The sequence below is a fragment of the Anser brachyrhynchus genome (genome assembly GCF_964034855.1).
Source record: "Anser brachyrhynchus genome assembly, chromosome: 5".
Classification (NCBI taxonomy): domain Eukaryota; kingdom Metazoa; phylum Chordata; class Aves; order Anseriformes; family Anatidae; genus Anser; species Anser brachyrhynchus.
In genome coordinates, this window is record NC_137699.1 from 6,902,033 (window position 1) to 6,914,566 (window position 12,534).

At 39.0% G+C, this 12,534-nt stretch overlaps 1 protein-coding gene across 13 annotated transcripts in view; it reads right to left on the reverse strand.

Moving 5' to 3' along the window:
- Positions 1-12,534, reverse strand: part of KIAA1549L (KIAA1549 like) — a 145,703-nt gene that overhangs the window by 64,289 nt on the left and 68,880 nt on the right. For all 13 annotated transcript variants that reach the window (XR_013951354.1, XR_013951355.1, XR_013951356.1 and 10 more), the window contains 3 exons: positions 10,263-10,426; positions 4,409-4,599; positions 303-430 (listed from right to left, as the gene is read on the reverse strand). Coding sequence is in view for 8 of the 13 variants with exons in the window: in XM_080592247.1 (XP_080448373.1) it covers positions 303-430; positions 4,409-4,599; positions 10,263-10,426 (483 nt within the window). In the remaining 5 variants the exon portion in view is untranslated. The remainder of the gene's footprint in view (positions 1-302; positions 431-4,408; positions 4,600-10,262; positions 10,427-12,534) is intronic.

Sequence of the window (12,534 nt, forward strand, 5' to 3'; positions counted from 1 at the left end):
TAAATGTAAAGCCAGACCACCTACTAAGCATCATCACGTCTTCATTAGTTTACTGGCTTAAAATAAATAAATAAACAATCACAGAAAACTTGCAAAGGCCCATGCATAGTAAGTAAACACCATGCTGTTTTGTGTGAAGTCGACAAATAGTTATAGCAGTAAAAAAAGTAAAACCAGCTATAAACAGAAAATGCCTGAAGGACAGCTAAAGGCATAGGAAGATGGCTTTAACACAGCCAGTGCCAGGGAGGGTACCACAATAGGGTGGCTGCAAGCAGCTTTCACCAGGAAACGCTTCTCACCGTTTCTTTTCCTTCCTTCGTCTTTTGTCACTTTTTGCGGTGCCATTACTTTCTGCGGGGAGCTCCGGCTGGAGCTGGGCTTTCCCGACTCGTTGCTGATGATGGAGCCGTTCTGACTCGGGGACCGGCTGCAAGTAACCATAGCAACAAGAGAGGCTGTAAGCTCTTCTCCACAAACCTCATTTCAAGGTTATTTCATTTGCACAGTTTGCACCACTGAGTTTTCAAGACTGATTTTGTACCAGAATGAGACAGAATACAAACAGCGTGCACAAACACAGGAAAGCAGGCGCAGACCGACAGCGTGAGACCACTGCTTCTCCCTTAGAGCAGCACTGATAAGCATCTTAAGTGACATCAAAAGCAGCCACTTCTCATGCACAACCCCCACAATCTCAGAAGCAGTACTGCAGAGGACAAAAACTCCTGTTACTAATTCAGTGACATTTATAGAGCTAAAATAAAGCAGACCCTTGTTTTTATAAATGTGGCTAAACTAAGTCCTTTATTATTTAGCCTGCATTTACACACCTCCACTTTCTCAGCCGTAATGCAAAATTATGTACTCACTTTACGTGTATGCACACACAATGTGATAAGAAAATTCTTTTTTCCTTTTTGCACATAACACAGTTTAGCCAGCACCATTATCTGCTGAAATTCCTAAAAAAAAAGCTTGTTTTACTCAGGCATGGCATATCCTTACACTGAAAGTGCCCCCGCGCAGGGTGAGGAGGGAGGGCAGAGCAGACCCACCACAAGTGTTTGGTCTCAGTGAGGAGCTCCCCTTACTCAGACCAGACATAAGCGGTGCACCTCGGGGCTGCTTTGGGAGCCAGCTCTCAGCAGCAGTTCCCTCCTTTTTGGGGTGGGCAGATTATTCCGTCTTAATGCACAAATTGAGAAAAGCAGGCCAAAGTAGAAGATAGGAAATTTGGTGCTGCTCCAGATGCCTGGTGTCACATTGCGTCTAGACTTGAAACTTGCCACAACAGGAATGAAAGCAACCTACAGGACTTGTGTAGTTCCTCGTGCACCTATCTGCAATTAATCACTCCCAATTGGCACGGTCAATGAAAGGATAATGTAAACAGGCTGCATCTCAGGAAAAAAAAATGGCCTTAGTCAAGAGGACTTGCATTTACAGAGAGAAATCAAATCAATGTCTACTGCTGTCACAATGGCTTTGTATTTGGAAAATGGTACCAAAACGAAACAACTGTGAAGACCATCCTGCAAATTATTGCTGATACTGTATTACCAGCTTGAAACATTCATTTACCTCCAGTTCTGACTGTCCTGTCTGGGGTCAATAAAGATCATTTACTGTGGTCAGAACAGGAAGGGACAAGTATGAGAAAGTAATTCCTAGGGACTCTCTTGAGGATAGGCTAGACGGAAATACATATAATTTGACACAGGCTCTTTCGAGATCCATAAATTTAAGAAAAATCAGCATGCGGTCCACCTCATCTCAACTTGTGGATTTTCTTGTGAAATTCTATTGAGAATAAACATTCTTGAAAAGTAGAATTTCTCCCCTATAGACCCATCTGCCACTGCTAATGAACAGTCCCAGTAAATACATAATTCCCGGTACAAACTAATACCTGAGGAAAAGCTGCTCTGCTTGGGAACACGGAAAAGAAACAAGTACAGATAGCTTGCACCATGATTTCTGCTGCCACTAAGCTAAATATTCATCATTTTTCAGTGACCATCATATTTATTATCTTTTAAGTTTCCATTGGTAATAATGTAATGGTAATGGTAATAACAGGTAAAAATAAATGGTAATAAAATGGTAAAATAAATGGTAATAAAAGAATGTATACTGACCAGTTACCAGCCACTTCACACTTCATAGCAGTCTGATTTAAATTGACCTTTCCAGACTGCTGAGTAACCAGGACCAAAGAGCAGATACATAAAAGTCGAGAAATATTTCTTCATCTTAAGAAGCCATTAAGTTCCATCCCCAGACATAGCTCATGGGAATGAAAAGAGACTGAATTTCTGCGTGTTCTCACTTACTCAAGTAATCACCCCAAAGGAGGCAAAACTAACTCTGTAGTACTGGTTGCTTAGGAAGGTACCACAGAAGTATCACGGGCTCAATACATTTTTATAAACAGGGTAACGTTCCTGTGAACTCCTGAATCTAGTGTGCTAACCAACATTTGCTTAAAAAATGGGCAGATTAAGTGGAGGGGGATTTCTACACTCATTGCAAGGACTGAGCAAGGTGCCTAAGCACTTTTTTTAGGCAATTAACTAATACGGCTGCTTTACGTTTTTTGTGTGTATTTCCACATGGCTTTGAAGAGACTTAAAAACTTTTTACAAAACAGTTCGTGTTATTAACTGAATTAACTGTGGTAGCACAGCACCAGCAGGTGAAGCTGGTATAACAGTGATCTTCCATTTGCAATTTTACCAGAGAACAGAAAACCGACAGGCACAAAGTCCACTTTGGTTCACACTGAGTGTAAAATCTGATCTTCATGGTTTGAGTGATTTATGGCATGAACAACGCACCGCTGACATTAAAAGGACAGAATAACAGTTTATGTGCAAAGCAACTACAGTTACCATAGGAATTCTCACCTGGCTTACTTTTCTCTTTTTATACTACCTCCAAATAGTATTGCAGATGATTTACTGTACAACTAGACAAACATACCAAACCTAACATGCCAGCTCAGTAGCCTTCTGTTTCCCTTCTTCTGTAGGGAAAACCTCAGCGTATGACCAATGAGAAGGTCCACCTCTCCAAGAAATGCAGCAACACCAGGTGCTCCAGCCCCATGCTGCATGGGCTGGCACCTCCCACAGCTGCAGACAGCCTCAGTGTCTTTCTGTGACAGCATACAGAAATGTTGTACTGAGTTTTCCAAGCTTTTCTGTTACTCCTACAGGGCAAATATCATTGTGCATTGACACGCGCAAAATGAGGTGACTCATCTACGAAGATTTAATTTTCTATAGAATTTCTCTGCTATAAACACATAACCTTCTTTTGTGTAATCAAATCCCTCCAAGAGGCAAGGGCTCTAATGCCTGTGAACTAGAAAACAATTGTTGCCTCTACTCATGCTGTTTACAGCATGGTTTTGTTTTCCTCTCTTCCCTTCAGTATCATTCTTCAGCAGTGGCAGTAAAAAGTTGATGATCCTCTGCTCCAAATTAATCTCAAGGACAACAGGTCAAGGAAAATTGGACTTGAAACATGCAAAACACCTGAGGTAAAGGTATAATCTACTTTCCTTGCCTGTCATGACTGCGACAAGAAATACTGACCTAATAGTTTCTGTGAGGATGATTCAGGGTAGACCTCAGCTAAAACTTTATAATGAGAAAGGTAGCAAAGAACAGATTCTTGAAGAAACTATGATGATCCCACCACCGGAAGACTTCAAAGAAATTTAGATAAAGTTCAGGCAGGGGTATCTTTGACAATGCAGTGGAGAAGAGCAAGGGCCAGGTAACTTCCCGGGGAGCTTCTAATCTGTGTTCCTACAACCCCGTAGACTTTGAAGAAACTGCAAACCTGAGAAACTACTTTACTCTAGACAGTGATGCCATCTAGTCTGCTCTAACATTCCTGAAAGTTTTTCTGCTGTAGATATTTTGAATCTAGAGGTCTTGCTTTAATGACATAATTCAGTGGATGTTTAGGGTTTGGTCTTCAGCTAATGAAGACATTGGGTCCAATTCTGGACTGATGCTGTCTGTCAGTGGAGCTACAGCAATTTACAATTGCAGAAGTCCTGCCTTTTGCTTCATTTGAGAAATGATCAGTGTTCATGCTCCAGATCCAATGTTTATTTCAGGTTCATTGCTTTTACAATGCCAGAGTGCACAAGAGAGCCACTTCCTATTTACCTCCTCTACACATGTACAACCTGCGAAGATCTCACTTTATTTTGTCTTTTATTTTGCAGCAATCGTACCCATCCAGTGCAGACAAATGTTACGCCAAGAATATATTGCGGAGGAACCATCTGTCACACGCAGAGCGTGGGTGCCAAACCTTACAGTTTTTCCCAAGCAACTGGCAGCATGTACCCCATTCCATCCCTCTGCAGAAACAGGTAACTCCATACCTTTTCCTTGTTTCATTGGATTGGGCAGTTTTAATGGTGCTCCCATCCTGAGTAATTTCCCTCTCCTGGGAGACAGGAGCATCTCTCACTGCAAGTGGAAGTACGACAGTCTCCTGAGTTACAGGCAAAACTTCATCTTCAGCTCCCTGCTGACCTAAGTGTTGTTTGGCGTAATCGAAGCCTTGTACTGGCTGAAAAAAAAAAAAAAAAAAAAAAAAAAGTGGGCAAAAAAAGTTTCCAGCATGTGTCATATGTTAATACAAAATTTCCAACTGAATATATAATTTCCTCTATCCTTTAACTTCTTTAATTAAATAAACTAGAGGTAAAAATGTGTAGATTACAATATGAATGCCCAACAAAGCAATTTTTCTGATGAGATCTCCATTCCATGTATTTTAAACATGATTAATTAGAATTAAATTGATCTTGGCTAACCTTTCTTTCGCTGCCTTAACACCCCCAGAAATTCCTCTGACAGACAATGGAAAAATGAAAACAAAAAAGAAGATATTAGGAAGGAGAAAAATAAGACCATACAGAAAATGGAAAACTTTGTCTGTGAAAAAATCTTGTGTTTCCAAAGGAGGTGGGAGTAATTTATTCCAGATCAAGACAAAGCAAAATAGGCACAAATAGAAGTTTCATGGGCAAATTTTTCCCCGAAAAAGATCCTTTTCAGAACAGTGAAATTACATTCCCCCTGGCTTGTAAGTCGCCTACTGAGAAGGTTCTTATTGATTTCACTTGTTTCTCTTGGGAAGTGGCATTCACAAGAGGCTTGCAGCCCAGCATCTGAGGGCTGCGTGCCCAGGCTCTTCTAGCCTGAAGCCATGGCTGTGCTTTTCCTGCTGCCTCTGCAAGCAAAAAGCAGAAATGACAAACGTGATCTGGGCAATGAAGCCACCAAATGTGGATTCTCCCAGTGGAGAAATTAAATCATTTAAACAAAACTTAACTTTCCAAACTGCATTTTCTATTGGAAAAAAAAATCACTCAAAGAAATTCTTGACCAACTCAGGAAAAAATATGTGTATCAGAGCAATGTCAATTCATCATCACTACCCCATGGCAAGTCATGATGCTATCGTCCCTGACAGAGCCGTCTGCTTGTCTCCTCTGAATGCAAGGTACCGCAAAAGCAGCCACCAAATTAACTATCAAGGGAGGAAATGAGGAAAGGAAGCAGAAGCTGTGTGAAGGCAGCTAGGAAGAACTTACTGTACACTATCCTAGAAAACAATATCTTTAACCAAAATAATGTTTATTCAGCCTTATTATCTATATTGTTATAAATATATAGATATCTATATATAACTATATATAACTATATAACTATATATAACTATATAACTATATATAACTATATATAGATATAGTTATACTGTTAGTCAGGACCATCACAGTTATTCTCCAAAACAAGAAACAACAAAGAAAAGCTGATTAAATCAGGTATTTCTCCCTCTGTGCCTTTCAAATAGTAGAATTTACAACTTTTAATTCATATCTTATTTAAAGCAAAAAATAGCAAAGCCAGAACTTGAAAATTTTTACAGAACTCTATGGAGTCCCAGCTTGGATGTGCCAAAGGAACAAAATGAAGGATTATTTTAATCTGAGTTCTACTTACCACCATGTCTGGTAACAAACTGCATTAAAAATGAATAGATGAAAAAGCCATCCTCATCAGCGGACATATTGCGTTAAATAAAATTTGATCTTGGAACCCTGCTCTGAGAAAGCCCACAGGAACAGATGGCTTCACCACCCCTGAAGGGAACTGGCAAGACTGAATCACGATCAGGCACTGCTAAAGCACAGCAAGCATAGGTGTCCAATAAGGCCACAGTACTGAGAAAGACCGACGGAGAGGGATTTGAATATTGATTTTGAAATAATAAACGAATGATCAGACAATTAAATTACACTGTCTGGCAAAGGGCACAATGAATACAGGGAGTTTTCTGGGACATTTCTTTTTCTCTGTAGTGATCACAAAGACGACACTGATATTTAAATAAAAAGAAACAAAAGAACAAAAAAGGAAACAAAGAAGAAAAAAGTAAGGTTATTCCCTCCCTCTGCATATACCCATGTACGCAGACAGATTCTCTGATCTTTTTTTTCCATGCCCTTTATCAATTTGATAGTGGTTGTTTTCTCATGGCCTGCAGTATTTGCTTTTGCTTGAGGGTCTTAGACTGCAGATCTTATCTCTGTTTACCTGCAAGCTTATATTTTCATGCGCTAAAAGAAAGGAAAGGTGACAAATCAGATTACAGCCTTTAAAAAAAAAGCATGCTGTGAATTCAGAAACAAGAAAGGTAAAAAGTAACATCTATCCAAAAACCTCAAAGTAAAAACAGTATCTCAAAACAAAAGCAGCATTTAAAGAGCATTAAAATAAATTCCCGTCGGAATTCTGCCTATTTGCCTATTTACTACTTTTAATGGTGCAACTGGAAAGTCATTTGGAAAAAATGGTAACCTTGCCATCACCCTTCAACTTAGTCCTGATGTCACTGGCTGCTCAGTCAGTTCAGAATGGCAACACAATGCAACACAATTCTTAAGATACTATAAACTAAACTGTATATGAGAGGTCATTTTTTAAACTTTACTTATTTAGCCTTCAGTCTGTTACAACAACAATGTCATTTCTAATTTACCAGGCAGAGGCAGCAATCCTGCTGTTACATCGTAGCTCCCTTCTGCAGAATGATATTGTAATGCTGGGCGTTTCATTACCCCTCTGTGCTGTGTTCACGCATCCTGTCCTGCTGACATGGGACAGAGTCCTTGAAGGGCAGTGGCAGGCAGCTCTGCTCTGTGAAGAACTGCAGCGTCCCTCTGCTCGCAGCAGCAGCAGGACTGCAGCGATGAACAGGCAGCTCCGCTCTGCCAGCTCCCCTGGTACGGGACTTTTGAAATAGAAACACCTCTCAAAACAAAAACAGCTGAAAACCACGGCTGTTGGTATCCCATAACATTCTCTTCTCTATGCAGTTTACTGTATGTTCTAAAGGTATCATAAAACTATTGCAATAATTCAACAGCAAGACCCAGGCTCACAGAAAAAAAAAAAAATAAAGCTGTTCCTTAAACTAAAAATCATGCTGCCGTGGCTCCACTTACAGAACAGATTTAGCATTAATCAAGCAGTCTCAGGCACTTTTCTAAGCAATGAAATATATTATATTTGTTTTAAATGTGATGTAGATATGTCATCATCCACTACTTGTATTGCCAAACTGCGTGAAATGAAGAAATTACAGTTCAAATAATTACTGCTATTCCTGATATAACTAATGCTGGAATGAAAAATAAAACTTTTCTTTTCAAAATGACCTTATTACATTATCTTCCCAAAATACATTCCTTAGCCTTATTTTAAGTAAAGATGCTGAAATCAGGACAGACAAAGCCAGACCATTCCCACCCTGCTGCAGGATTTATCTTCCGTGGTCCATATGCCCGTGTATACCCTAAACTAGGTCTGGCTGAACCTTTCTGATGGAACCATCTTTGCAAAACCGAATAGCAATCAACTTAGCTTTCATTTTGAAATGCATCACTATCTCTATAATGAAATACATTATATTTTATGGAGTCTCAAAATATACCAAAAATGACCTGCAGATTCTTCTGTACTAGCATTTTAGTTTGGATCAGGAGTGCACTTTTGAAGCGAATCTCCAAATTACCTTCACTGGCCACACTTTGCTTCACATCTCAAAGCTCATGAATCTCCTTTCAGATAAAAGAAAAATGGGAAATGTTACTCTAGAAGTGAGTCTGCTGTACTGCAGTTGCAAATCAGAATCAGAGAATGCTTTGGATTGGAAGGGACGTTAAATATCTAATCCCAACTCCCCTGCCATGGGCAGGGACCCCTCCCACCAGACCAAGTTGCCCAAAGCCCCATCCAGCCTGGCCTTGAACAATCCCAGGGCTGGGGCATCCACAGCTTCTCTGGGCAATCTGTACCAATGTGTCACCAGCCTCAGAGTAAAGACTTTCTTCCTAACGTCTAATGCAAATCTACCTTTTTTTAGTTTAAAACTTTACTCCTTGTCCTATAACTACACTCTCTGACAAGGAGTCCCTCTCCTGAGAGCAAATGTGCAGTGAAATCTCCTGAAATGAGTATAGTGTGGATGCTGGCAGCTCAGCACCAACTGTTTTGATCTGCAGATTAAACTCCTGTGTGATGACATTGATTACTAATGTAAATTTAGCCTGACTGAAAAAGTTTCCACCTGACCACCTGTATTACAGTCTGATTAAATTCTGGTTTCTCAGGGAAAAGTCAAAATTTGACATTCTCTTTCTTTTTGGAATGACAACTGTGGAATATTAAAAATTTTTCAAGTTCTTTGCTGTAAACTCTGCCAGCAGTCTTTTGTTGTTGTTGTTTTGTTTTGTTTTTTAATAGCAACTTTGTTCCGCTGCGAAGCATCCCATAATGATGGCCAGCTCAAAACAATGTATAAATGTAGTTTCACTTTGCATTTCAGCTGGTAATAAGATTGCATATAAGAAGAATTAAATGTTGCACAGTATTTGCAGTAACCCCTAATAAAGTATGATCTGTACTTTAGACATTTCAATGGGGCTTTATGTGATATCACTGCAGTGGTATTAATTTTTGTTTCCATTTGCAATAGTATTTGTTTCAGTTTTTCAGATCTAGTCTTAACACTAGTGTGATAATGTCAGATAAGTAGATGAGCATACTGTAAATGAATGAAAATGTCCTTTCTGTATCATTTTGGATAAAAATGTCTTTTTCCAGCTGGCACCAGCTGTACCCATCTGCAACTAAGCTGAGGAGAAAAGACCTGTCATATGCATCCTTCAGCTCTCCCTCCAATTTACATTTTTCAGCACTAGCAGCAGCGAAGTTGAAATCACAATAATCCTGCTGTCTGCAGCATTAGGAAACAAATGAAAAAATTTTTCATTTCAATCCCATGCCAATGAAAAAGAACAAAGCTGACTAAAAGGGTGAAGGAACAGTACAACTAATACACACACTCGGTGGATACAGACTCCTAACTTTGGCTGGCCCTGTCTAAGAGCAACCTTGCAAAGGCAGAGTTTTTTCATTACAGAAACAAGATACTATTCTGTAACATATTTCTGCTAGATAATCAAACTGGAAATTTATTTGATTTGAAACATATATACATATATATATATATATCTCCTTATATTAGGCTAGTAAGTTTAAGGAAAATTTCATTGTTTGAACCCAATCAACAATATCCACAAATAAATTAGAAAGTTCAGACCATCTAAAAGGAAAATAGCATTTGGAGAAATTTTCTGAAGAATTAAAAAAAAATCTCTGAATTATCAGCTGCATGGAGCACTTCTGAGTAGGACCAGGTCTGAACTACTACCAAAGCCCACAACTTTAACTGTTGCTATGCACAGCACATAGAAGCAGCTCAGGCCATGGGTTTGAGAATGAGATTCTAAGGCAGAAATGCTGCTGACAAGACCTAGGTGTGATATTCTGTGTCCTAATCCATACACCAACTTCATGAAGGAAGCAACTGTCCTGATTATAGCCTACTTAGCCCAAATGGCAAAGTGCTTTCCATCACTGTGTAACAGCTACTCTGTCACACAGCAAATGTCAAGCTGTGAAGTAATCTGATGAGTCCTGAGTAGAACAGAAGGGTAATTGCTCTGACCAGAGGTATCAAGAACAGAGAAGTCCAAAGACCCAACCTGTGAGCGGTGACCACTTGAATTCCAAACGCCCTTCACCTGCATCTAGCAGAGAATCAGAGTTAAAACATCAGAAAGCAAGTGGACGGCTTTGATCTGGAGATTAGTCACTCACTTTAGCTCTTTGAGGCAGGTTCATCATGGTGTCCGGTTTGAAGTCATTCTTGTTTTTTCTGCACAGAACTGCCGTAATGATAATGATGATAACCGTAACCACAGCAATGGGAGCCAGCACTGCTGCAATGATCCACAGGTTGTTTGGTGGGTTCTTCACCACAGCTATAGAAAATTGCAAACCAACACTGGTAAGTTTTACTGTGTAAATGAAAGATTCAAGTTGCTTCCAACAGTGTCTTCAGCTGCCTATAATAATTAGTATAAAAGGATTGTTAGTAACCTAACTATGCCTTTGTATTTATTAAATAAAAAAATGAATCAACAATACTGTTCAATTCACAAATATCTGAGTTCTCTTCTTTAGTTAGTTATAGCCAGCTGCAAAACTAGCCATCAGCTCCCAAGTTAGATATCACTCAAATATTCATTTACAGAATAAGCACACACACACACAAAAAGAGATGTAATTAATACATTCTTAACTACTTTTCAAAACAAAACCAGCTTATAGTAAGATAGCATGATAGTATGTGTGTTGAAAGTGTACACACAGAGTCCAAACCTGGTGTCACAGACTTGCAGGCTTAGCAAGAATAAATTGGCTCAGCTTTAAGACAATGAAGTTAAGAACACTAACAGTTATTACTGACATCAACAGGGCAATAAGAAAATGCTTCTCTTGTGCTCTAGAAATACTTTGTCATAGTTAAGGTCAAAATTAATCCGTTATTTCTGAAGGAAGAGAAGTGATGAGGTTGGAAAGAGCTATTTGCAGATATATTAATCATGGCATCAGGAAAAGGGTACATTTCAGAAATGTGGTGGTGCTTAATGTTTTAGACTCCTTTTCATCAGAATAAAGTCCGTTAGTATGCATGCTCAACTCATACACACATAAACGACCCTCCTGTGACACAAACTCAGTTCTCATTATATTTCTTTCTGGAAAAACACCAGATAATCTCCTTATGATTCTGTATTTGCTTTACTGAAATATTTTGTGGACTTCAACATACTTTCTCTATTTATTTTCCTGTGCCACTGGTTACTGGCATGGATAGGCAATTGTGAACAAACCAATGTAAAACAGCCTTTCCTACTTCCTTGAGGACTAGTGCTTTCAAATGTCATTGCACTTATTAGCTGTCAGAGGCACACAGCATCTCTCAGGATCAGACTTTGAATGCACACCATCTTGCTCAGCAGTAGTTATGAAAGCCAGCTGAAAGTCTTTCTGAAGCTTGAGCCCCTTTTCTTCGTATATGTGCAACTTCTTGCAAAGCCAATACAGTTTATTGGGCTAGGCAGGAATAGCACCGTTAGGTACCTAACAGTAACTGTATGCTTAGAGACTCTCCAAAAACCCACTCTGAACCCCAGCATTAAGTAACCTTTCAAGGTTCACTTCTCAATGAGCTTATATAATTCTAAATTAATGACCCTGGATATGTAGTTTGGGAACGAAAGGGCTGTGGGGAAGGAAAGAGAATCTGAATTTTATCAGACAACAATAAGCATAACAATAATCATAGACTGCTGTTGTGTAAGCAGAAAACAATTTTTGAAAAATCGTAACTATTCTTTGTAGAGAGCTCAGAAGAAACAATGGCCTTATGACTAATAGGACAGACATTTTGGAATCCTAGTTTGCATCTTCAGTTCAGTTACTGGTTTCCAATGTGACCTTGAATAAGTCAATCCACAATTCATGCTACTCAACAGGATGTCAGCGAATTTTGAAACAAGCCTTTCATTTTGCTATAGCTCAGTCCCTCACTTACGGAATGGTAACATCTATATTTTTTGTTATTACTCATCTGTCTTGTCTAACCAGACTATAAGCTCCTGAGGGTAGATGTCTTTTCTTACTGCATTTTGGTACAGAGCTTTTCATTCTGCTATAACAGAAATTATAATGAGTAAAAATGAAATGCACACAAAGTATTTTCTTTGGGAATACAAAGGCAGAGTACAAACACTGTGTCTAAAATGAAACAAATTGATTTTTTTTCTCTAAAAACGTATAAAGGTAGTTCTACTTCCTACATTTCAAATACTCTGGCTTCACAATCTCAGTTAACCAAGGTCATAATTCCAATTTCTGTAAGTTTTGTTTATAATATTCTATGCATGTTTAACTTGTATGACAATCTGCGGTTGAATGAGGCTGCCTTCTCAGACCATGGAAACACAAAGTTAGATCATCATCATCAGCTGTCATATAATTATCTAAATTCCCATATAAATCATAAAACTGCATGAAGAGTTAT